Source organism: Salarias fasciatus, chromosome 1, assembly GCF_902148845.1.
Source record: "Salarias fasciatus chromosome 1, fSalaFa1.1, whole genome shotgun sequence".
Taxonomy (NCBI): Eukaryota; Metazoa; Chordata; class Actinopteri; order Blenniiformes; family Blenniidae; genus Salarias; species Salarias fasciatus.
Window position 1 is genome coordinate 15356736 of NC_043745.1, and position 22244 is coordinate 15378979.

Below are 22244 nucleotides of genomic sequence, written 5' to 3' on the forward strand. Positions count from 1 at the left end.
GCCTCTCTCAGAGCCACAAAGCAATAAACAGTGTTAGAGTATCGATGATTGCTGGGTCAGAACAGTCAGTGTGGATATGAAGCATTTCACATTAAAGTGGAATCATGACAGCACCTGACGTTATCGTCTGTTGTCTTCCATTAAACTTATTTGAACCACCTGGATGTTCGATTATTGCCTCCCGGTCTCAACACTTCTTTTTTTTGTGAGCACAAACGTGAACAAGTGCCAGATGCCAAGCCTCTTTATAAAAACAAGTAAAGCTGGCTGTCAAATAATATACTGTGACATTTCCTCGGTCTTTCCGTGTCTGTGAAAGCTTCCAGTCAGAACAGATGGGTGGAGGGTGACGGAGATCTCTATTGCGGGTGCACTGCTCTATCAAGAAGAGCTGAAATGTGAATAGGAGATTTCATTGCGTGGCAACCAGACGAGGGATGTGATTTACAGGGATCCGTGCGCTCGGGAGCTCGCCGGCTCGCTCCTCACAACAGTTTGTTCAGCTGTCAAGGATGCCACACGCAGTACGGTCCTGGCAATGTGCTTTATGACACCACTGCTTAGAACGAAGGAAATACCCTAATCCCCCCTGCACACGGGCCCGCAGAGCGGAGCTCTGGATACTCTGGGAAAAGAAAAAGGATGTGTGGGCTTTTGCACCTTGATCACAGTGTGCCTTCTAACACCTTCACATAATGGTGACAATGAGGATAATGATGTTATTAGGATACCATATTACATGGTCAATTTAGAGCAAAAACAATGAAGACGAGCTAAAAATGTATCTTTACTTACCTCCAATGAATTTATCTTGAAACTAAGTATTTTTTTCAGTGTTACCTACGGTAAAGTTAAGATGGTGTGTTTCCTCTTATGTGATTTCTTGCCTTTCCTCCATGTTCATGCTATGTGCAAGCAAAGTCCTGGAGCAGTGCAGTGTTTCTCATCACACCATGTAGTCAGGTTTATTTCTGACTATTGCTGTTAATGGTGTCTATTCACATCAAGCCATCGTGTTTTTTAGTTTCATGCTCCATATTTCATGGTCGTGTTTTCCTGCCTTGCTTCATGGCCGACGTTCCTCTGTCTGCAGTGTTTTTTTTTTCCATTATGTACTATCACCGCTCTAGCTTAGTGTCTTGTAGTTCTCCCATTCATTTGTCTCACCTGAGGCTTCATCTCGGTTATTTACATTTGCATCTCATCAAACCCTGCCTCCTGAAGTTTCTATGAAGATATGTGTCTGTGCAAAAAAATTGCTGCAGCAAAGACGCGGCACTAAAGAGTACGATGCTGATCTGCTCTTACGAGAGATGATTAAGTGGAATATAAATATGTCTTCCTCCTGCTGGTTTTAAGCCCACTGTTGTTTTATATCTGTCATTCAGCCCAGCTTTATGAAACTCTGCTCGCTGTCTGAACACAATAACAGGTTATCTGTCTAGTTTTAATTGCGCAAGTTAAGATTTTAAAAAACTCAGTCTCACTTTTTCCCTCTGAAGTGTTACTTTTTCAAAATATCTAATTTATAATCCAAATAATTGGATACATTTGATGTGCAAAAAAATAAAAATACATCTGTTTTATTTGGTGCTTTGCCTCAGAATGAATCTCCTTGATAATGACAGAACACATTTTCTAACTTCATTTCTTGGCATTTTTTTTCCTTTGTTTTTTCAGGACAAGCTTAAGAAATAGCTCTTCCCATCTCACCTCATATGTGAACGACTCCTACTGAAACAGCTTTCCTGACGTTCCACACCACAGACCATGTTTTTGTACACGATCCTAGTTTTTACAGTTTTCCAGGTCATCTCTGTCATTCGCTGTGGTTAGATGGACCATAAGCAGCCTGAGTGGAAGCGAGACATGTAAAAACCGGTATCTGATTAGACTGACCTTAACCCACCGAAATTACAATCAGATCAGAGGAGGTGGAGTAAAACTGTTTGAGATTGTATCATCAGTGTTGAAAATTGATTTGTTAGCTAGATTTATCAAGCTTGCTGTTTGTTGGGTAACAGGAATTCTCCCACAGTGTGCACATAAATCTAAATAAATGTAAGTAACAACTCAATCTTCAGTACTGATGGGCTTCCCGATAAAAGTGGATGTCACACTTCACAAAGTACATCGACATTCATCCACTAGCTGGACAGGATGCTGTTTGTTTTGTTTATTTTTTTTCCAGCTGAATTTCATTCTCAGTGCTCAGCAGTAAACAAAAATTACATTACAGTAAACAAAAATCATTACAATCAATACAACACAATACAATAACAAAACTCATTTATATTAGCTCGAAAAGGAGTGGGATGAAGTAACACTTATTATCTCCCACCCCTCTTTACTTAAACTCTTTAACTAAAGACATTACAACCTTCATTATCACACAAATATGCTGTTCTTGTTGTTTATACACTTGCACATTAATCTGACAACTTCATTCAGTGGTAATGATAAAATCTTGATTAAAAAATGATTTTTTTGATATTTTATTGTATCATGAAGGCAACTTGACTTGCTTGAAGATTTGAAGATGCTTTTATTTCACCTCATGTGAAACACTTCTGTAGCTAAAGAGAGCCTCCATTAGAAGGAGTGAGAGACTGGAAGTGTTTCAGAGGCTCGCGGCGGACAGATGTCAGGAGAATAGAGTCTCACAAGCACCAACCCAAGATCCTGCAAATTACAGTGATGGTGTCAGGAGGATAAATTCTCTTTGGACTGTTATTTACATGAATTTTTCATATGTTGGGCAGTTTCTCAGGTATTCTATTTATAAAGAGTGAATTCATTCTTACATTGATTGAGTTTTTAATTTGAGAAAGTAATTGAAATACATCTTCTATTTTATTTGGTTGATAATGACGGGAGCTTATCCGATCTCATTGTACAATCAGAATGACAATATCTATTTTCTATTTATTTATAATAAAGCCCATTATGGTTCTGATTCTCTGAAAAAAATAGGGACTCGGACTTTATGTGAATAATTTCTTTTTCTATGAAGTCTAAACATAATCAAACAAAGGATGCAATGTTGATTGCACTGAAGATTTAAAGTACAGAGTCGCACCATGATATGAATTGTGTATTTAATGTATGATGCATGTGGGGACTTATTATGCCCATGATGATTTCCGACGTGTGTGGTGTTCAGCGCGTTGTGTGTGTGTCTGAACTGTGACACAAAGATGTAAATTAGACTTGATCATAAACAACATGAATTTTCCCCTACAAACAAAACCCCACAGCGCCATACTAAATCTTACCTGGTGATTTCCTCTTTCAGGGCAGCTGGATCAGGTGGGTAAAACTTCACACGCAAACACATGGTGAACGGTGGCTGGGCTACGGATGGAAAACAAAAATAAAAGAGTTCTGTGTCATACTTGTGTTATTGCGATCTATTTGCAAGTCTCATCAGATTTGGTTGTTTGGCAATTTTTAACAACAATCTGACACATAATCAGGCATGCCAAAAGAAATACCTACATTTCATCTGCTTGGAAATTGACTTTGTAAACTCCAACCAGTGCTGCAGGAGAGAGAATCAGAAGTAAATGCCGGCACTTTGAAGGCTGAATCTTTAACCGCTGTCAGTCTGAGGGCTGATTGCTCAGCAGCTGAGCCTGATGACTTGTAATCTATCGCTGGAGGCCACAGCAGAATTACTCCCATCTCCCTGCCTTCTGTTTGTTTAGACTCCCTCCAACGCAGCCGTCGCAGAGAGGAGACGAGAGAAGGCCGCTGTTTAGCAGGTAATCAGGAGGACGCTGCTTTCTGTCAGACTGCTAAGCGTCGCCAGTTGAAACTGGCTCTAATGAGTGACAGAGAAGGACGAGTTGACGACAGCGGGGCGCGGAAGTCACTCCGGGGCGACTGTAAAGCCTGAAGAGGCCGTGCTTCCTTTATTACTGACTGACTCTGTTCTTTCTTTCTTAAACACTGAAACAAAGAAAGACTTTTAATGAGAAAGCTTCAAAAGTGCTTCAATAAGAAATGCTGAAAAATCGCCCACAGCTGTGTTAATTGCTTGGATTGATATTCATATCGTTCAAATTGATTGGCCTTTTGCCAGCTAGCATAATTAACCTGCAGGCCCACCTTCTTCCTCTGATATTTACTCTATGTAGAGACTCATCAGACCCCCGAAAAGAAATTATTTATAGGCAAAATTTAATTAATTTTCTAATGTGAGCAGTGAGCCTGGACAATCGACTCAGCTTGTAAAGTCTGTGAAATCCACCATATGTATGGAAAATGGAATAACGAGTCACCAAAACGAAAAGAACAGTTAAAGATGTCTTATTTCCCTTCTGTTCCTTACATCAGCCTGCAACATTTACATCTAAATGATGTTATTTTTTCTTTCAATTGACAGCACTCGTGACACACTCTGCTCTGCTTCTTTGGGGAAATATAAAGTTGATTTTCTGAGACAAGAGATTTGTTTGACTTGGGCAAACATTGCTTAAATATATTTCAAGAAAACAAATGATGCAATTTATGAGACTAAGAATCTAAACTCAAAAAAGCAATTTATCACAAAGGTCAAGAGGAAAAAGATTAAAAGTTTAATGTTTACCGCCCTTTGATGAACAGATGGCCTTTCCAGGACATTTCATTTTGTTAAAAAAATTAAATGAATATTTCACTTGTGGATACACAAGGACAAAAGAATAATAGAGAAAGAGGAACTGGCAAAATTATAAAGTGCAACATAACAAAATGACACAAATGTAAACACCTGAACTTATGCTGTGTTTTTCACAGAAGATGGGTACTCACTCGCTGCTTGTCCGGGTCGACATATCTGATACCAAAGTAGTCCTTCTCCAGCAGGTTGAGATGGTGGCAGATGAGGTCAAACAAGTACTGGCCCTTGGCATCCCGCTGAAAGAGAAAACATTTAGGAACCGTTATTAAAGCAGCAACTACTGAGGGATGTTAAAAGAGAAGCAAAGAACATTAAGAAACGATTTCATCGACAGAATTCAGTGGCCCCACGCTCAAATCCTAGATATTTACACTCAGACATGGTAATGAATCGTCTATAGAATAAAATTAAACACCTCACATGAGTCCAGACTGTCCAGATTCAGCAGCACACAGCATCATGTATTATAAAATAAAGCCGAGATTTTAAAGAACATGTTGATAGTGTCACATCAAAAGCATTTATTTCCGGCCCATCACGAAGACCATTTTTTTGGAGCCTGTGAGAAAGTCCAAACGGCCACCAGAAAGAGTTTTAATATTTCACTACCCTCAAGGGAGATATATGAGGGCTATCAAATATTCATATTGACGCAGCCACCATCTGCAAAAGCTCTGAGAAATTCCTACAGCAGAAAAAAGACCTGGAAAAGCAGCGAGACAAGGTGAGGACAAAGCAAATGGAGACTGGAAATATGTAATGATTTGAAAGTGGTGTGCGAGTTTTGCTTCTGGAGAAATTCATAGTTCAATATGTTGTTTCAGTGATTTTTACTTTTTCTTAGCTTGTTTTCAGCAAAAAAAAATAAACCAAAGACAACCAAATCTAACATGATGAGGAAAGTAAGCTGATGACACTTTAATGAAGCTTCTTTTGAAATGGATTCCAGAGGTAAGTTTTCAGCTGAGAGTAGGCTCAATTTCGAAAGAATTGCAAATATTGAAGCAGAAACAAACTTGATAGTGTCCACAAAGACATGTGGAAGCGGATGAAACGTGAAATGAAATGACAATAAAAGATGCCTGAATCCTGAAATATATTTACAGAAAACCACTGAGGACAAACAGACAGAAGGAGCTGACGCTGATAGATTCAACTACAAAATGCAATGAAATCAGAAACGTGTGAAAACATTTGCATTGAGAAAACTTTCCTGAATCACTCTGCTACATTACCGGATGACTCCCTCCACCAACACATTGGTGTGTAAAATCACTCAAGATCAGCCACAAAACGTACGAAAACAAAAGGAGCTACTTGCTTGCATGATCAAGCAAATTAAGCGAACTAATGAGGAATGATTTCTGTAGAGATATTTGGCATTAACAGTAAAGCTAAACATTTCATCTATTTTTCATTTTTCATTTTAAGATAAATAATTTTTAGAGATATTTAACTTAAATCTCTGGTATTGTTTTCAATGTTTCACATTAGATAGTTAAGTGGATCATCAATGAAAAATCTGTTACCGTATTCTGATAACAACTTGTTACAGTGTTGGTTAACAGACCCTCTTTACAGCACCGTCAGACGTGTTGTGCTCATTTGTTAAATTAGGCAACTGATTCTCAGCAATTCATATACTATACGAAGAGGAAAACAAACATGTGATGACAAACCTTCAGATAAATCAGAGTTGAGGATTAAACTTTGGTTAAAAGGTTATGAGTTTTGATCACTTTATAAACTGTCACCACTGAAGCAGTTGAATTTTGGAACTCTGCCTTCGGTTTAGGGAACAATCAGACCTTCCATCCTGGGCTTTGGTGCTTAATTCAAGATTGAGTTGGGCCTCTGGTCCCTCAATTTTAATTAATTATTTATTTCAGTTTGACACAAACAATGCAATAGATAATAATAAAGCTGTCACTGCAAACAATGAATCAGAGATTTGAAGGTTTACAACAAAGCCAGCATGTTTTCAGCTGTTGTCCCCCTCAGGCTTGTGAACCCACAGTTCAGATGTAATTGCTCAAAGTCCCAAAATTCATGTTCAAAAACTTCAGAAAGTGCAACATTATGCCATAATATCTTGCTTGATCATGAATACATTTCTACATTTATTAGCATCATGTTGCATCTTTGCAGCAGAAGCTTGGATCATAAAATTCTTACATGTCTCAGAGTTGTGTATGAACCAATATAACTAGTATTTAACATGATTAACAAGACCTGTTTATCTCACCAGTCTTTACTTTTTTAATCATTTATGTACTCATTTGATCTGCAAAACATTTTAGGGGATATGAGCCTGCAGACCAATAGTGTATATTAGATTTTTGACCTTCACAGTGTGAACAGCTTGGTTTCATTTCATCAAACAAATTTTCTCTGTGTTAAGTTAAAGTCAAACCAAAAGGTCAAATGTAGAGACAGAATCATTTGGAATTTTACAGAGCAGGGATGTATACTGTGTGAAGTAATGTTTTTTTTTTTTTTTGAAGCAGCTTTACCTGTACATAATAATATTTAATTGAAAGTATGAACAGTGTCTACTCGTGTCTGCAGCCGTTTGACTTTGCATCCCTGCGCAGAGAGCGCACGTGCCAGGTGCACAGCACATATAGGATATATCCTCTTTCCCTGATGCTAAAGGACACTATAAAATATCCCACTCTGCCCTTTAGAGGAGACACTGTGCACACATCAGGACCACGAAACTGCATGGTCAGAGAAAGTCAAAAGCAGACATATGAGAATGAGACGGGAAAAAGAGAAGAGAAAGCTAAAACCAAACAGAGGAAGGAGGCAGAACAAGCAAGGCCGGATGGCACTGATTAATGTATCTCAAGGCAGCATGCCACAGCAACACATTCACAAAGGACAGGAGCAGAACTGCACTGAAGGGCTGGTCTGTGTGCGAGTCACAACAATCTGTGTCAAGGCCTGTCGAGATGCATCATTAAAGGCAATGTGAGAATCTGTTATGAAGCATGTTCAAGCTTTTGCTTCACTCAATATCAGGGAAGATCTCTAAAAAAAACCAACAACCCAGAAACCTGCAGGCGAAACCATTGTGGGTGTTCTCTGATATTACTGTCACCGCTGCATGTTTTACTGTTCGAGTTTACCAGCAGCTATGGTATAATGTGAATGATGTCGTATTATTATGATTAAACCAATAATAAATCTCATATTCAACCAACTCATCCATCCGTCTTCTATACTTCTCTGTCAAACTTAGTCATGATGTTCTGGAGTTAATCCCAGCTCTGAGAACATCCTGAAGATACTGAAGTAAATCGCGCCGGTAAATGAAGAAGTGTTCTCAGGCTAAACGAAGGCCGTTCTCCTTTTTAACAACTCATATCCGAGAACAGATGCGCCAACATGTCCGTGTCTTCTAACTCCGCTTCTGCAATTTATCTCTGGTTTCTCTCTGTTTATGCAGCAGATTCATATATCCCCAAGATGTGCATGAATTTTTCAGCCGGGTTGAAACATTTGCAACGAGAGTGCTGATTCATGCTGCCCCAGCACATTCTGCATCTCATCCATGTCCCTTCATTGACTCTGTATCATGTGGTGCTTCACCTCTGAAAGTTGATTTGTTTTCTGTCAAAATAACCAAGCTCTTTTCAAATGCGTTAGCTTTTTGCTTGAAAAGCTTTTCATTTCTTTCTTTCTTTCTTTTTTCAGAAAGTGTTGGTGTTATTACTGAGACTTTAGTCAGATCACCAATCATATTGATTGGGGCTTATTATGATAATTAGGATCATGTGGGACTGATTTTTCCTCACTGTACGTTTCTGTCTGCGTCTTGATATATTAATTAGTTAAAATCACAATAAAAATGGGTGGGTCGGCTGAAACAGAATGTTTTTTTATTTTTGTAATTTTGCTGTGTTGCCCATTCTCCGTCAGCTGCAGGTATGTAAAGACTTCACCTCGTCTTAATGTGATTGGTTTGTAGCACTCAGTGAGTAAAAAAAAAGTCATAAAAATAATTGAATGTGCCCTGATTGAAAAAAAATTCAATTTAATTAAATTAGTCAAACGAAGCCTCAATGAGGTATAGTCATAAATCAAACAAAAAAAAAAAAAATCAAATGATTACAGAGCTTTGTCTCTAGCACACACACACACACACAAAAGAGCCAGTGTTCACAACTCCAAAGCAAAATCAAATAAAACTCATCAGGTTGTGCACCGACCAGGCATTTCCCAGGATGCACAGGGCTGAGCCTCCGACTCCTCTGCCAGTGTGTCTGCATGTCACTGTCAGGACATATAGCCTGACTCACCCGGACAGGCCTGCTGACTCGCCCTGCAGCTAAAATAGAAACCCACACATCCATTTGACTTGTCTCTGTCTCACACACACACACACACACACACACGCGCATCAAAGGCGCCCAAATCCTTCAGCTGTATTATGAATGTCAGTAATACACCAGCGAAACCACAACATTTCAGACCCTGAACCTCCCACTCCCTCCATCTGCTGTGCTCTGTAGTGTAAGACACTGCAATAAAGGAAAAAACTCCTCCCAACATGCCACAAACAATGCCATGTGATTCTCGAACATCCCTTTCTTCCATTTTGGGAATGTTTTATATGTTGTTAACTTAATCATGTTGTTAATTTCTGTTTTCCTCCGATGTTTGCTGGTATTTGCAACGCCTGAGTGTTTACAGCGCGCAAGAGGTTACTGATAATCCCTCTGCAGTTTAGCAATTGTGAAGCAACAATAAAGATGCAGGGTGATTTATCTCAGTCAGCACTTTAGCAGAGAAATGACGAACGATGTGCTGGGTGTGTAAAAGCCGTTCTCAAGGAAAACTGATCTCCGGAGCCAAAATGTCCCCAGTCACACACACAGCGAAAGAGAGTATGTACATGTTTAAAGCATCTGTTCCAACACTTTCTGAAAACAATGACTTATTAAAGATCCAATCTTGAGTTTCCATTCAGCATTAAATTGAGTGCAGCTAATCTCATTGTTCCTGGAAATGTCCCTGACTCTGCACTCCGGCGCAGTTTGCTACAATAAGATCGAAGCACACTGACTTTGTTCTGCACTCATTGTCTGGCTTGACTAAAAGCAATAAGCAGCAGAGCTTCAGGCCCACAGGCCGCTGACCAAACACTGGTAATGTATAGGGGGTGTTGTGTTGCATGCTAATAAGACGCTCTGAACTTCAGCGAGCCGACCGAGGCTCCGCTGGGACACAAAGGCAGAAACACTATCGATCTGATGTTAAGTGTTCTTCAACATCCTTATGAGATTTAAACTCAGAGCCATGCTGCAATACACTGATGGTGACAGGGAGGAAATAGTATATGTCGCCAGTTAAAGCACGGCTTTATTGTTTGTGAGTGGATAAACTGCAGGCCTATTATGTGGTTTGGGGTCATGTGAATCTGGAATGGGAATTGCTTCACTCAGTTTTCTCTCCCTCCAGTTTTTTTTCCGCTGTAGGGGAAATAATCAGATATTCACGGTTTAGATTAAATCCCTTTGTGGAATAGCATTAGAAGCTATTGCGATAAATGGCCATACATCAGATACACACTACAGTCATTGCACCGGAACTGAATCGTGGCCTTATTAAAAGTGGACTTTTTCACATTGACTGTTAATGTCTTGGTAATGAAGTCTTTCTAATGCAGCTCCTGTTTTCAAGTCAAGTCCATTGTAATAAGTCTTTAAAATCTCGATGGCGAAGCTGCTTTTTATCACTTTTTAGAGTAAACAAAGCAGGGCTTAAATATTGCCTGCTGTCATCTTCTCACACTGCACACCAGAAAAAGAGAAGCATTAATGAGCTTAATGTCGGCCAGTCTTTCTCTGAGATTGCAGGGAATTAGTGTGACAGTCGCTCACAGACTTCAAGTTTGTTTTTCTCGTAGTGCATGTCCACACAGTATTGATTCCTTCTGAAAAATGTAACGAGCAGAGTGTTGTGGAGCACCAACATGTAGATCGCTTTTAAATAATCTCTAATCACTAACAGCCTGTGGGATTTTTTTCTTTATGACCTTTAAATAAACCAGATGAGGCCTGTTTAGAAGTAGCTGTTCCTAATCCTAATAGTCAAAAAATCCTGCTTGCACTAATTGCTCTCATTCACCCAAACCAACGTCCAAATGTAAATAAACTAGATTCACCAGTGACTTTGAACAACTTCCACAGCGTCAGTGTGATCTCACAAGAAGACTGACTTCATATTGTGGTAAACTTTTTCATGTGAAAAGAAATTAACATATCATTAATAATTGTTCTACACACTCAATGATGACTATAATCCACCATAAGCATCATGGATATAAGTGAAGGAGCAGTGCTTTCTACGATATAATAAATAATACAACAGCTTGGCTTTTGTCAGGTTTTATTACGCCTGTGAGGAGTTTGATTTCATCTGTCTTCTCTGATCAGGACAAATGGCTTTCTGGAAGCTTCTGTCGTCAGCATGTTGTTCAGACTGGTGTGTGCAGGTGAACAAAGTGTTTATACCATGGACACAAAAGACTGAAGGAAACAAAGAAAAAGGAAAAAAATATATATCCTGTTGAAAGAATGCCATGCGAATGGGGGAAATCGTCTGAGAAAATTTTAGAGTGGTTATCATGGGGGATTAAGAAGAAAGCAGTGTCAGAAGGTCAGATCGATTGAAGGTTTTGAGATTGCAGAAGTCAAATCTTCAGTGTGGAAAGAGGGGAGCTTGGGTGGATTGAAGGATTTTCAGGTGGAATCCAAGTGCTTCTGTTAAACCGTTGAATAACTCAGACAGAGGAAACAAGGCTTCAAGCAGGTTACCATGACATTACATTTGCATGAAAGTTGTTTATGTGAGTATTAGAGATGCATATTGGTCTAAGTACCTCTATGCAATATGGTTTGAATAAAATAATCCTCTTCATCCACTATCAAATTTGTGAAATTGATCACAAAGTAGAATTGAAGAATCAGAGAGAGCCTGAGGCCCGTCCTGGTTTTCCTCATGTTAATATCAAGAGGTGAGATCCTCAGACAGACAGACAGACAGACTGGTGATAAAGTGGAGGAATGTGCACTGGTGCAGGCAGGGTGGGATTGGCTCTGGGGAGGTGGGCAGTATCTGTTCACGCACCGCTCTAAGGATCCACTCTTCTGCTAAATTATTTCTACTGCAGGTAGGGATGAAATTGCCTGCACTCTCACATCAATTCACCTCAACTCCACATTTTGGATTGCAGGAGGAGTACTGGGAGAAAACCCACATGCACCCACAGGGAAAACATGCAAATTCCAAACAGAAAAGCCTCCCAGGTTAAATTCAGATGGAGGATATTCACACTGTGGAGCAAGAGAGAAAACCATTACAGGACAGTGCAGCCCAAAATAATGATTGCGGATGGATAAAAATCCTATTCAAGGTTAACGAAGCCATTATAAAGCAATGGAGCAGCTGTCCACTATATAAGACAGGAAGGTATTCAGACCTCAGTCTTTATATGTTGCATCATCTTTAGGACAGACTTGTGACAGAGTCGCAGAAATATACTAAGATAGCAGCTTAACTTCAATCTTTTATTTAATTGTGAATATCTCCAAGTGAAGCTGAAAAATAAACCCCAACAAAACAATACGATTGTATCCATGAAGATACACAACAAATCAGCTGCTTTATCTCTGTTTTTCCAGTGTCTCTTTGTAACATTAAACAACCGAAACAAAAGTCAGCTTCTCAAAGTCCACAGCAGATGATCAAATCTGCTCCTCACTTCTAGTAACATTTTCACAAGTGATAGTCATGCTTCCAAATGAAAGCGTTTGAATATCTAAATATCACTGGTTGGATTTCAGGAAATTCATATTTCACATGCGTTTCCATTAACTGTATTGACGACAGTGACAGCTGTAATCCAAAGTCAGTTTTGCTTCATTTCCTCAAAAGTGGTCAGAGTTTCTCTGCATCAGCTGAAACAAAGAGTTAACAGGTAGAAGAGGCGTGTTTGAGTGAAATGTGGTCCCACCTACAAGGACAGGTGAACCAAAAAGCCAAGCACAGAACTGTGAGAGTTTGGACATCTCATGAAATAACCTCTCAGCTGCCCTTTGTGTCCGAATGTTCTGAGAAAATACAAGTCCTCATTTTGCTGTGCAGACTAATGGGTAACATGACGGCAGAGAGTAATGAAGGGACGGTGAATATTTTAAGTGTGGGCATAACTGCAACTCAGATTTTGTCAAGGCTTCGGGAAGGGCTAGTTCTAGTCTCCGCTGTGCACATGGTCATGTATGTAATTTCTTTTTAAGAGATACGTGATAAGAGCAGTAACACCACCCAGGGTTGAGTGCAGTGATATTTGCCACCGTGACTCACTGCTAAATGTGATTAGGGTTGGCCTGTCATTGGTGGAGGAATGTATTAAAGAAGCTGCAGCCTGTAAGTGCTTCATGGGAGCACGCGCGGCGTTTCATCACAGCGATAATAAAAGTGATAAACGGGGAGATGGAAATAACCCAGTCTGGGGGCCAAATGATCACAGTGGTCCTTAGCGAGGCGTCGGCAGCAGAAACACGCCGCGCTCTCTGCCCGGCCAGAGATTAATTATTGAGAGGGGTTCCATATCAGCTTGGGAAACACCACATCAATAAATGATGGTGTCATTTTAAGCTCGAGGATGGAAATTGCAACAACTGAGTGAACGGTCCTGTAAGGTTACTGCTTGGAAAAACATTTTTGTAAAAGTGACGCTTGATGTTTTGTTATGGTTGTGTAATTGCACATAGCTCTGAGCTACTGGGTAGCCAGTGATTAGGAAGAAGAATGCTTCGTGGTCGCCTGCTTCTTTTAGACTCAAAAACCAACGGTTACTGTATCTCAGTGATCCACTGTATGCTTTATATGCTGATTTTCACTGTTCTTAAAGTTGTTGCCTTCAAAGACTCGTGGCAGCGAAGCCTGTAAATGGCTTATTATAATCTTATGATACGGTAATGGCAACTCTTCTTATTCCAGAGAGCAATCGACACAGAAATTAAAGAGCATAGTGGATGTTCTCTTGAGTCAGCAGCCGTATGGAGATTTACAATGAACGTTTCTTCACTGGAGAAGTAATGGCATCCCTGTGGTAGACGTATGTATCCCTCCTGAAGAAGGATTCTCATTGCAGGAAATGGGTTTTCTCTCCATTCATAGTCATGCATAGCAATGCTACTTCGACAGAAGACAAGACCAAGTAACGCAGTAACATTTTCCTAGAGTAAACCTCATGTCGGGACCTCTTAACTCATCATGCTGCACGCATGTTGTTTCACACCAACTTATAATTTCAGAGGAATGCTTGAATTCACGATAAGATATATTGTTGTTTGTTGGGATCTATAGACAATACAAGGCATTTCAAGGTGTTTACAAAAATAACAAATAAAAATAAAAATCTAACTTTTTAAATTACAAATAGTGGCAAATCTTCATGTGTAGCCTACACACAATAAAAGCACCTCATAGCTTCAAACTGGAGCGTATTTCATACATTGAATTTGTATAAAATCCAGGTCAATTGCAGTCAATTCTGCAAATATGTCTCTAGATTAAATATTGCTCTTCCTATCCTTTTGATTCACAATTTCTTTCCTTAAAGTATAGTGGAGAAAGGACGCTTACCCACTTCTAACCCATTTAACAGGTATCAGTACCATGAGAATGTAATAGTGCTGCTGTTTATTGATAAAAGGAATAGAATGAAAGAATTAAATATCAAAATTAGGGCAAGGTGAGCTGTTGCCATGTGCAACCACTCTTTGCACTACAATTGCTGCTGGCTCCACCTTCATATTTCATGAACAGATCAGAGAGTGCATTCATTCATCTTGCTGTAATGTCCTCTTTTATAACCTTTAGTTCATGTTAGGAGTTTTTCTCGTCATCTCATGAACTCAAACAGAAGAGTAGAGGTGTTTTATTTGAGTGATTCACACTAGTTTCACACAACTAATCAAAAATCAAGGCCATGAGGCCCGGCATTAAATTGCTTGAGAAAAAGTTGACAATATGTTTAAATTCCTACTTATTGGCAATTCTATGAGGATGAGTCACACCGCTGCTGTGGATGAGGCTCTCTGCTTTCCATGTAATTCCTCCAAACTGCTTGAGACTGCAGCCTGATTTGCCTGCAGAGTCATTGCTTTGCATTTGCCTGTATGTCGATGATTCATTCTCCTGCACAGCACAGTGACACCTGTTTAAATTGCTCAGGATATATTGTGCATCGCACGACAGCACCTCAGTGTAACTCAGAAACACCATGAGTGAAGTCATGCTTTGCCTCTTAAATGAATCTGCGTTTCTATAATGTAAACTAATTAATAATGTGTTGAACTTCCGGTGGGTTTCTCTGATGCGCCTTGAGCATATTCTGCATTAACATTCAGAATAAATACAACTTTTACTAGAGATACAAGGTCGGTGATATTCAGCTTATGAAATGAAATCCAACAATGTGGCCAACTTGAAGGTTTTTCAAATCCTTTTTTTTTGGACTTAGCATAAAGATCAGATGCAGGAGAATAACTTCAGGTTTAAATTGGTTCGTGACAGTATAAGCCTTCTGGCTCTAAACCCACTACTGAATCAGCTTGCAAATTGATTTGTCTATTTGATTAGAAAACAAATTCTAAAAGACAAACATGAAGTTAGAAGGGCATAGTGAGATATTGTTTCCAGTTAACCTAATTGGATGCAAATCGTTCCTCCTGCCAGGTGCAAATCGGAAGGGAGAGATCTTTCTGAGTAGGGCTTGGACACGGTTTTACTCACAAACTGATCAGAACTAGCAGCTTTTCTAAATTCAGCCTGCACATGTTTAAAGGTGCATTAAGGAGTTTTACAACCTTAAAAATACTTATTTTCCACCATAAATATGTTACACATTTTTAATGATGTGTACAATGTGCCCTGACATATTCATTACAAGTACCTCTAACAGCGCTAAATTGTCACTTGAAAGTTGCAGTGCCGGTCCGGCACCAGCATTTTTTTGGGGAGAATTTGAAAGGAATGACGTAATGCGTGCTCCGGCTGGGTAGGTTTCATTTTGTCTGCCATTACTCCACCAGATGCTTAGTGAGCAACAACTGAGCAGGATCTTCCAGAAAGTAAGAAAAGACTGGCTTCTAGCACTGCCACAGCTCCAGCACAGACTCCACCAGGTAAAAGAAACTTAAATCTTACTTGAGCACTACTAAACGAGCGAAGACGGAGTTCCCCTCTTCCGTGCACGCGAGCCACAGGGACGAGTTTTTCACTATGTTGCATTACGCCCAAGGCCTGCAGGGGGCGCTGTTTCGCATAAAACGTGCAAACTCCTTAATGCACCTTTAAGGAAACTACAATAAGACACTTGTGAGAATATACCCCAGCGATTGACCCCTAAAATGGTGAAATGTTCTGCTTTCTACACTCGACACGTGCTGTCAGAGAATTTTCAGGTTTTCTTTAATATTATGTCCTACTGTCATTACCATCAACTATCGTAACATTCCCTAGCCTTCAGTTAGAGACCTGAAAAGAAGCTGATACTCGGTCCACATAAACAGAAATACTGGTGCCACTCTTGCCTCAGAGTGTCCCTATTCCAGTTCGGGACAGGCCTGCGAGTCTTTCTGTGTGGAGTTTCAATGTTCTCCCATTGCCTGCACGGGAATTCTGTGTTGCCTATAGGTATGAATGCGCACGGTTTTACATCTCTTTGTGATGAACTGGTGAACTATCCAAGGTGACTGCAGTCACCTGAAAAGACCTCCAGCCCCCTCATGGCCTGAAGAATGAAGCTCTGACAGGTTAAATTATCACAGTGCTAACAGGCCCACATGTGGAGATGGTCAGGGAACGCCGTAACCTCACTGGACTTGGTGTCAATCATCACAGATAATGGGAGGTTGTCTCACATTCTACATGACACATGTACCAATAAAGATAGCTGCAAAGATTGTTATACGAGTCAAGACTGTGGGATATAAAGACCTGTTGCTTGACAATTGGAAAATCATTATTATTATTATTATTATTATTATTATTATTATTATTATTATTATTATTATTTCCTTTCAATATATAATCTCTGTATATCTGATTGCGTGCATCTCTGACAGTCCTCCACTATGGTTCATACATTTTCTGTTCAACGTAGTTTTCATGTGGTTAAAAATGGCAGTCTCCTATTTAATATGTTTTTCATATGTTAGTGTTCAAAATTTAAATCAACTCATTCAACATACTGGCTCAAACATAATAAATACGCATTTTGTCAAACATCCAATCGCTGAGATTAAAACTATGATTTTCATAGTCAGTGTTGTCCAGGTGGAGACAGGTGTGGTGAAAACTAGCTTCTCAGTAAAAACAATTTCCAATATAAAAGGAAATACGGGTGAAATTAACCACTTTAGTTTCAGTTTTAGTCCACAGCTGTGACAATGAATCATTCTTTGTTTTTATGCTTCTCTCACAACCTTCCACTTTTAAAGCCTATTGAAGAACGAATTAAATAAACTTGTGACGTAATTTTGCCGCTCAGCTCCGTCTTTCAGAAAAAACTGTTGTCCCTCACCTGACAACCTTTTATTGTCTACTTCTGCATTCTGTCTGCTGGAAAACAGAATGCCATCTCCGTCGCCTTTTCTACTTCATTTGCTCGGCTTCAGTATGTCCCATTACCAAATCTCCCGCCTCCTCAGCTTCAAACACCGATTTTTTTTTTTTGCCTCTGCCTTCATCAAGTCAAACACTACTCTCCCCACCACTGTCAACACTGTGAGAAGTGTGCCTGCGGCGAGGCCTAAAACTTCCATTTTTAACATACTTAGCAAAAACAAAGTTAAATGTTGACATTTTTCCTAGCATTTTTTAGCATTTTTAAACTTTTCAACAAATTCTTTTTTAAGGTAATTAAAATTTCCATGACTCAACAGAGAAATTGGTTACCAGGAACTTTCTTGATACAAAATGTGGTAGGTTGTATGTTTTTTTCTGAAGTTCAGTCACCCATTTACAAACCCCACAACATAATCATGCTTGAGACATGGCTATTTATTCTATTTATTGCATCCCACCTGCATTATTGCCTTTTTATACTCTCTCATATGTTCTTAATAAATCATTGGCTGTGTGAGGGAGCGAGAGAGATCCTCTTAAAATGATTTTCACTGTCAGTCGGCTGCCATCTTTTTACCCTTGAAGTGGCCCAGCGGGACGCAGTAATGTCGGGACAGCATCCTCAATCAGTGCTCAGCTGCGTAAATCCTTTCTTGTTTAGATAGAGGCTCGGGCTCCTGGGGGCTCCATTACAGGGACGCCACATTGGAGAAGTGGCCCTAAGAGCAGCAAAAGCTTGAGAGTTATAGGGGCAACCGCAATATGAGTGCTCACCACAGCTTAAACACACACCACGAGAAATGCAGAAAGGCAGGGGATGAGGAGGATGAAGATAAAGGCAATAAAAGCCTTTTGAAGAAGGGGGAAGGTGGGAGTAATGGATTGAAAGAGTATGGAAGAAAAGGAAAGCAATGAAGTACAAGAGAAACTAGAACGAAAAGAAACGATCACAGAGTGTATTCTCATCTGTGTTGAGAGGTCTCTTAGGGCAAAATGTGTGTATACCTGTTCTGTCCGTCCTTCCTCCGACCCCCAAGTGCCCAAGAGACCGCACATCGCCTGAGCATACATCCTTCCTGCTGTTTTCAGTGTAGCTCCCTCTTTTTAAGATGTTTTGGGTTTTTCATTCCACAATGCAGGAGCTCATTTTTACTGAGCTTAAGAAAGAAAACTAGATTCAAAACTACATTCTACTGCATTTTACTGTTTAAGCCCGTTCTATGGCTGACAACAAGTTTATTTACACTAAATATGGTAAGATCCTGGACTCTGAACATGATTCAATAAATATATATGCTTTGTTTCAGTATCAGTTTGAAGATCTAAAATCATATAAACTACTATTAAAACTGTAAGTTTACATACTGAGTAGACAACTGGAATCCAACGATCAAAGCAGATTGAGTGAGCGTGTCGATGATCTTTGCCAATAAAATGCAAAACAAATTGCTGCTGTGGTAAGTGATTTAAAAAGGGGAAATATCAGATCAGAGAGGCATTTTAAAGTCAAGTGGGAGCGCAGCAGACTCGCTGCTCACGGCGGAGAGAGGTGAGAGCGGCTGGCACGTCTGGCATTTCACACACTCTGCAGCAACGTCAGTGTTTGCATTGTACAACGATAAATCCAGCACCACGCACAGCATGCATTATTAATCATTTTTACATGTACACACATGGCTTTATTCACATTATAGTTCATGAATTAAGGTGTTTGTAGTGTCTGTGGCTGTGTCGTACAGCATTATTTTCACATTAGATGTTTCTGCCATTTTAGGAACTGCAGGTGATGATTTTGATCTGGATCACTGCTGGAGGCAAAGAAACAGCTGGTGAAAGTCAACGTATGTGTTTTACAAATGTTATCCGCATTCTGAAAGTTAAGTTTTTGTACCTAAACATCCTTTCATTGTGACTTTGTGAAATTTGATGAATACGATCAAATTACGGTAATTGAGGAACATTTAAGCAACACATCAAATGTCATGCCCTCCACCCAAACTGTTATTAGAGAGATGTACTGGAAACTAATATATAATAATAATGTTCCTGACCAAGAAGTACTAATTGTGCACTTATATATACATATTCTACAGGAAATATGAAAAAGAACACAAGCAAGTGAATGTTTAATATATGTTTGTTTTTGTTTTTTTTACTTACCAATATTCTAATATAATCTTAACTAAACTGATGTAATTTCGAGCTCCGTGTCACAGTGGAGATGACTCTGGCCTCAAGATGTCACTAACGCATAATTTGTCGCACATTAAATAATTACTGTCATTCTGAACGGAGCATCTCAAAGAAGGAGGGGGAGACTAAATTGAATTTTGTAAAGTGTGCCAAAAATCTGGAGCATTGCCACTGATCACTGGAGACTTTCTTCAAATAGTACTGTAATACCCTCCACCCTTCAATTTGTAAGATGCTTGATAAAGGAAAATGGAATGAGTTTAAATATTAATAATACATTTCCAGCTTTCAGTCTTGAACTGTGTTCATTAAAATGCAGGTGAAACACCACTGTAGACACTCCTGTATTCAACCGGGCAAAAGTTGTGTTTACACCCTGTTTATTGACAGATGGCTGGTAAACAGTGCCTGAAAACAATCTGGTGATTTTATAGAGCCCATAGCAGAAAAATGACAGCTCTGAATGTTGAAAGGTGGATAAATCTCAGAGCTTCTGCCTGGATTTATAGCGCTGAACCTTCCCTTTTAAAAGGCGATGCTACATCCATGTGAATTGATTGGGATAATGTTTACTGTGTGCACCATCTCAGCTCAGATCATTCACTGATTAGCAATCAATGAAGAAGCAGGTCATGCCAACTGTTGGCCACAATGACAAAAACACACCAGTTTGAACGGGTTATTGTCAATAAATAATCTCAAAATGCTCAACCAGGGCATAATTTGCATTCTTAATTGTGAATTGGTGTTTGTTTTGACCACATTTTTACCAAAACCACAATCTTTAATTGGCATGATGGCATGAAATACGTCATGCAATAACTGATGTGATTAAAAAAACATTTTACTCAGAGAGTTGAAATATTAAAATTGTAACATAGTTCTCTCAGTTGCTGATAAATGTTGTATAATATTTCCATCAGAGCCAAAGACTGTCCAACAAGCTGACCGTCTGCCTTCTCAAAAGCCATATTGTTAGCATTGCTAGACTGTTTCAATAAAAAAAACCTCAACAGCGCATTAAAAGGAATTGTTTTATGACCTGCTCTCTCAGAAACAAACACAGAGGACTTGATCGGCCCGGCTATGAGATGCTCCATATATTATTAAAGGCATCAACAACATGTGTGCGTGGCAACAACGAGCACCGCAGGACAACAAGGGAGATGGAATAAAGTGATGACCGAAAGCCTAATGCAGCACAAAACTTTTAATGTTTATCAGAGCAAAGCCTTCACACAGTTATCTAATCAATTTGAAACTCATTAAGCTGCACCAATGTGACCCAGGCTGGAAACATCAGTGGAAAATGCTTTACAGTAGACTGTTACAGAGCTCAGCAAATGTCAAGCAGTTTGCCTGCAAGTCTCTAACCAAGTGGAACTAGATGAATGAGGACCAATTATAAAAAGCCACAATAGCTGAAGTAAACCTCTCCATACAGAAGAGAAACAGAACAATTACAAGGTACATAAAAAAACCTTTTTTATGGGCTGTGCTGCTAAAAATATCTGATTATACTTTACAATACATAATCAATACAAAGTCACATTGATGTGAATGAGTGATGAATTGCTGTTTGTGGTATTAAAACAGCATTAAAGACATTTTACTGGGCTTCAACAGTAATTTGACCATTTCTTTTCCAAATCGACATTTTGTAAGTGAAAGAAGATAAAAGTCTCGGCTTGTTCAGGTAGAGATGTAAGGAGAGCTATAGGCTTATCGTCCTCTTTATTCAAATGTCTTGGTGATTTGCGTCCAACAGTGCACATCTTCGACAGCACATATAAAATGTGATTGTATCAGAGGGCACTTCCATCATCAGATCGGCACAATATCTGGTAATGTATTCATTGCAGCAAAATTGGGGATGTTTCAATTCAAACACAAATACGGCACGTAGAAATGGTTAAATGTCTGCCCCATCACTATCATATCGTAGTGTGATATCCCTGCACAACGCAACGCTCAACTGTGGTGTGCCCGCCTGCCGTTATTTTGCACGAGAACAACATCAGACAGCAATACTCGAGTCGACGGCTGTTTCAAAGCAGCGGGAAATAAGAGATGTTTTCTTGCCAAATCAGCACACTTTGAGAGAATGTTCATTGAGAAAAAAAAAGTAAACATGTTGACTGCGTCAGAGACAAGTGGTATATAATCAGTCCCCAACCACCAGGCCACGGGACCAGTGTCTGATTATTTGTTACGAAAGAATAAAACGTTTAATTTTGAAAATGCACATATAAATTTCCATGAGTCTTCACTGATTTTTATTTTGAAAAACACTTCATTTCCATCAGCACCACTTTACTGCGCTGAACTCAGTTTTTTTATTCTTTCTTTTTTTCATGCATCATTAAAACCTTGTTAAGGTAAATTTATGCACCTTCCTGCCGTCCAGGGAGAAATGATGTTGTTTAAAACCGGTCTGTGGTGCAAAAAAGGTTGGGGAGCGCTGCACTGGGGCAATGGTCAATCAAATTCTGTTCAAACCCCTGCATAATATCCTGCATTGAATAATGTCTGCTGCTGCTCTTACACTAAATGCTAATATAGTGATGCAATATAATAATGGCCACAACCACAGTGTGAAGTGCCTCATACTTCAACAGCATTTAAAATCGGATGATTGCTAAAAATTGTGATTAAAAATGCTTATTGCACTCTTAATGCACATTATATATTCTGGAATACTTAACTGTGAATTGTAAAAAACCATGAGTTGATTAGTCTT

General features: G+C 39.4%; 1 protein-coding gene across 2 annotated transcripts in view; it reads right to left on the reverse strand.

Annotated features, from left to right (window-relative positions):
- The window catches only part of LOC115391751 (FERM domain-containing protein 5-like), an 89021-nt gene that overhangs the window by 13971 nt on the left and 52806 nt on the right, over nucleotides 1-22244 (reverse strand). For both annotated transcript variants that reach the window (XM_030096216.1, XM_030096133.1), the window contains exons 3-5: nucleotides 4795-4899; nucleotides 3499-3541; nucleotides 3276-3354 (exon numbers count right to left, since the gene is read on the reverse strand). In XM_030096216.1, coding sequence (XP_029952076.1) covers nucleotides 3276-3354; nucleotides 3499-3541; nucleotides 4795-4899 — 227 coding nt within the window. The remainder of the gene's footprint in view (nucleotides 1-3275; nucleotides 3355-3498; nucleotides 3542-4794; nucleotides 4900-22244) is intronic.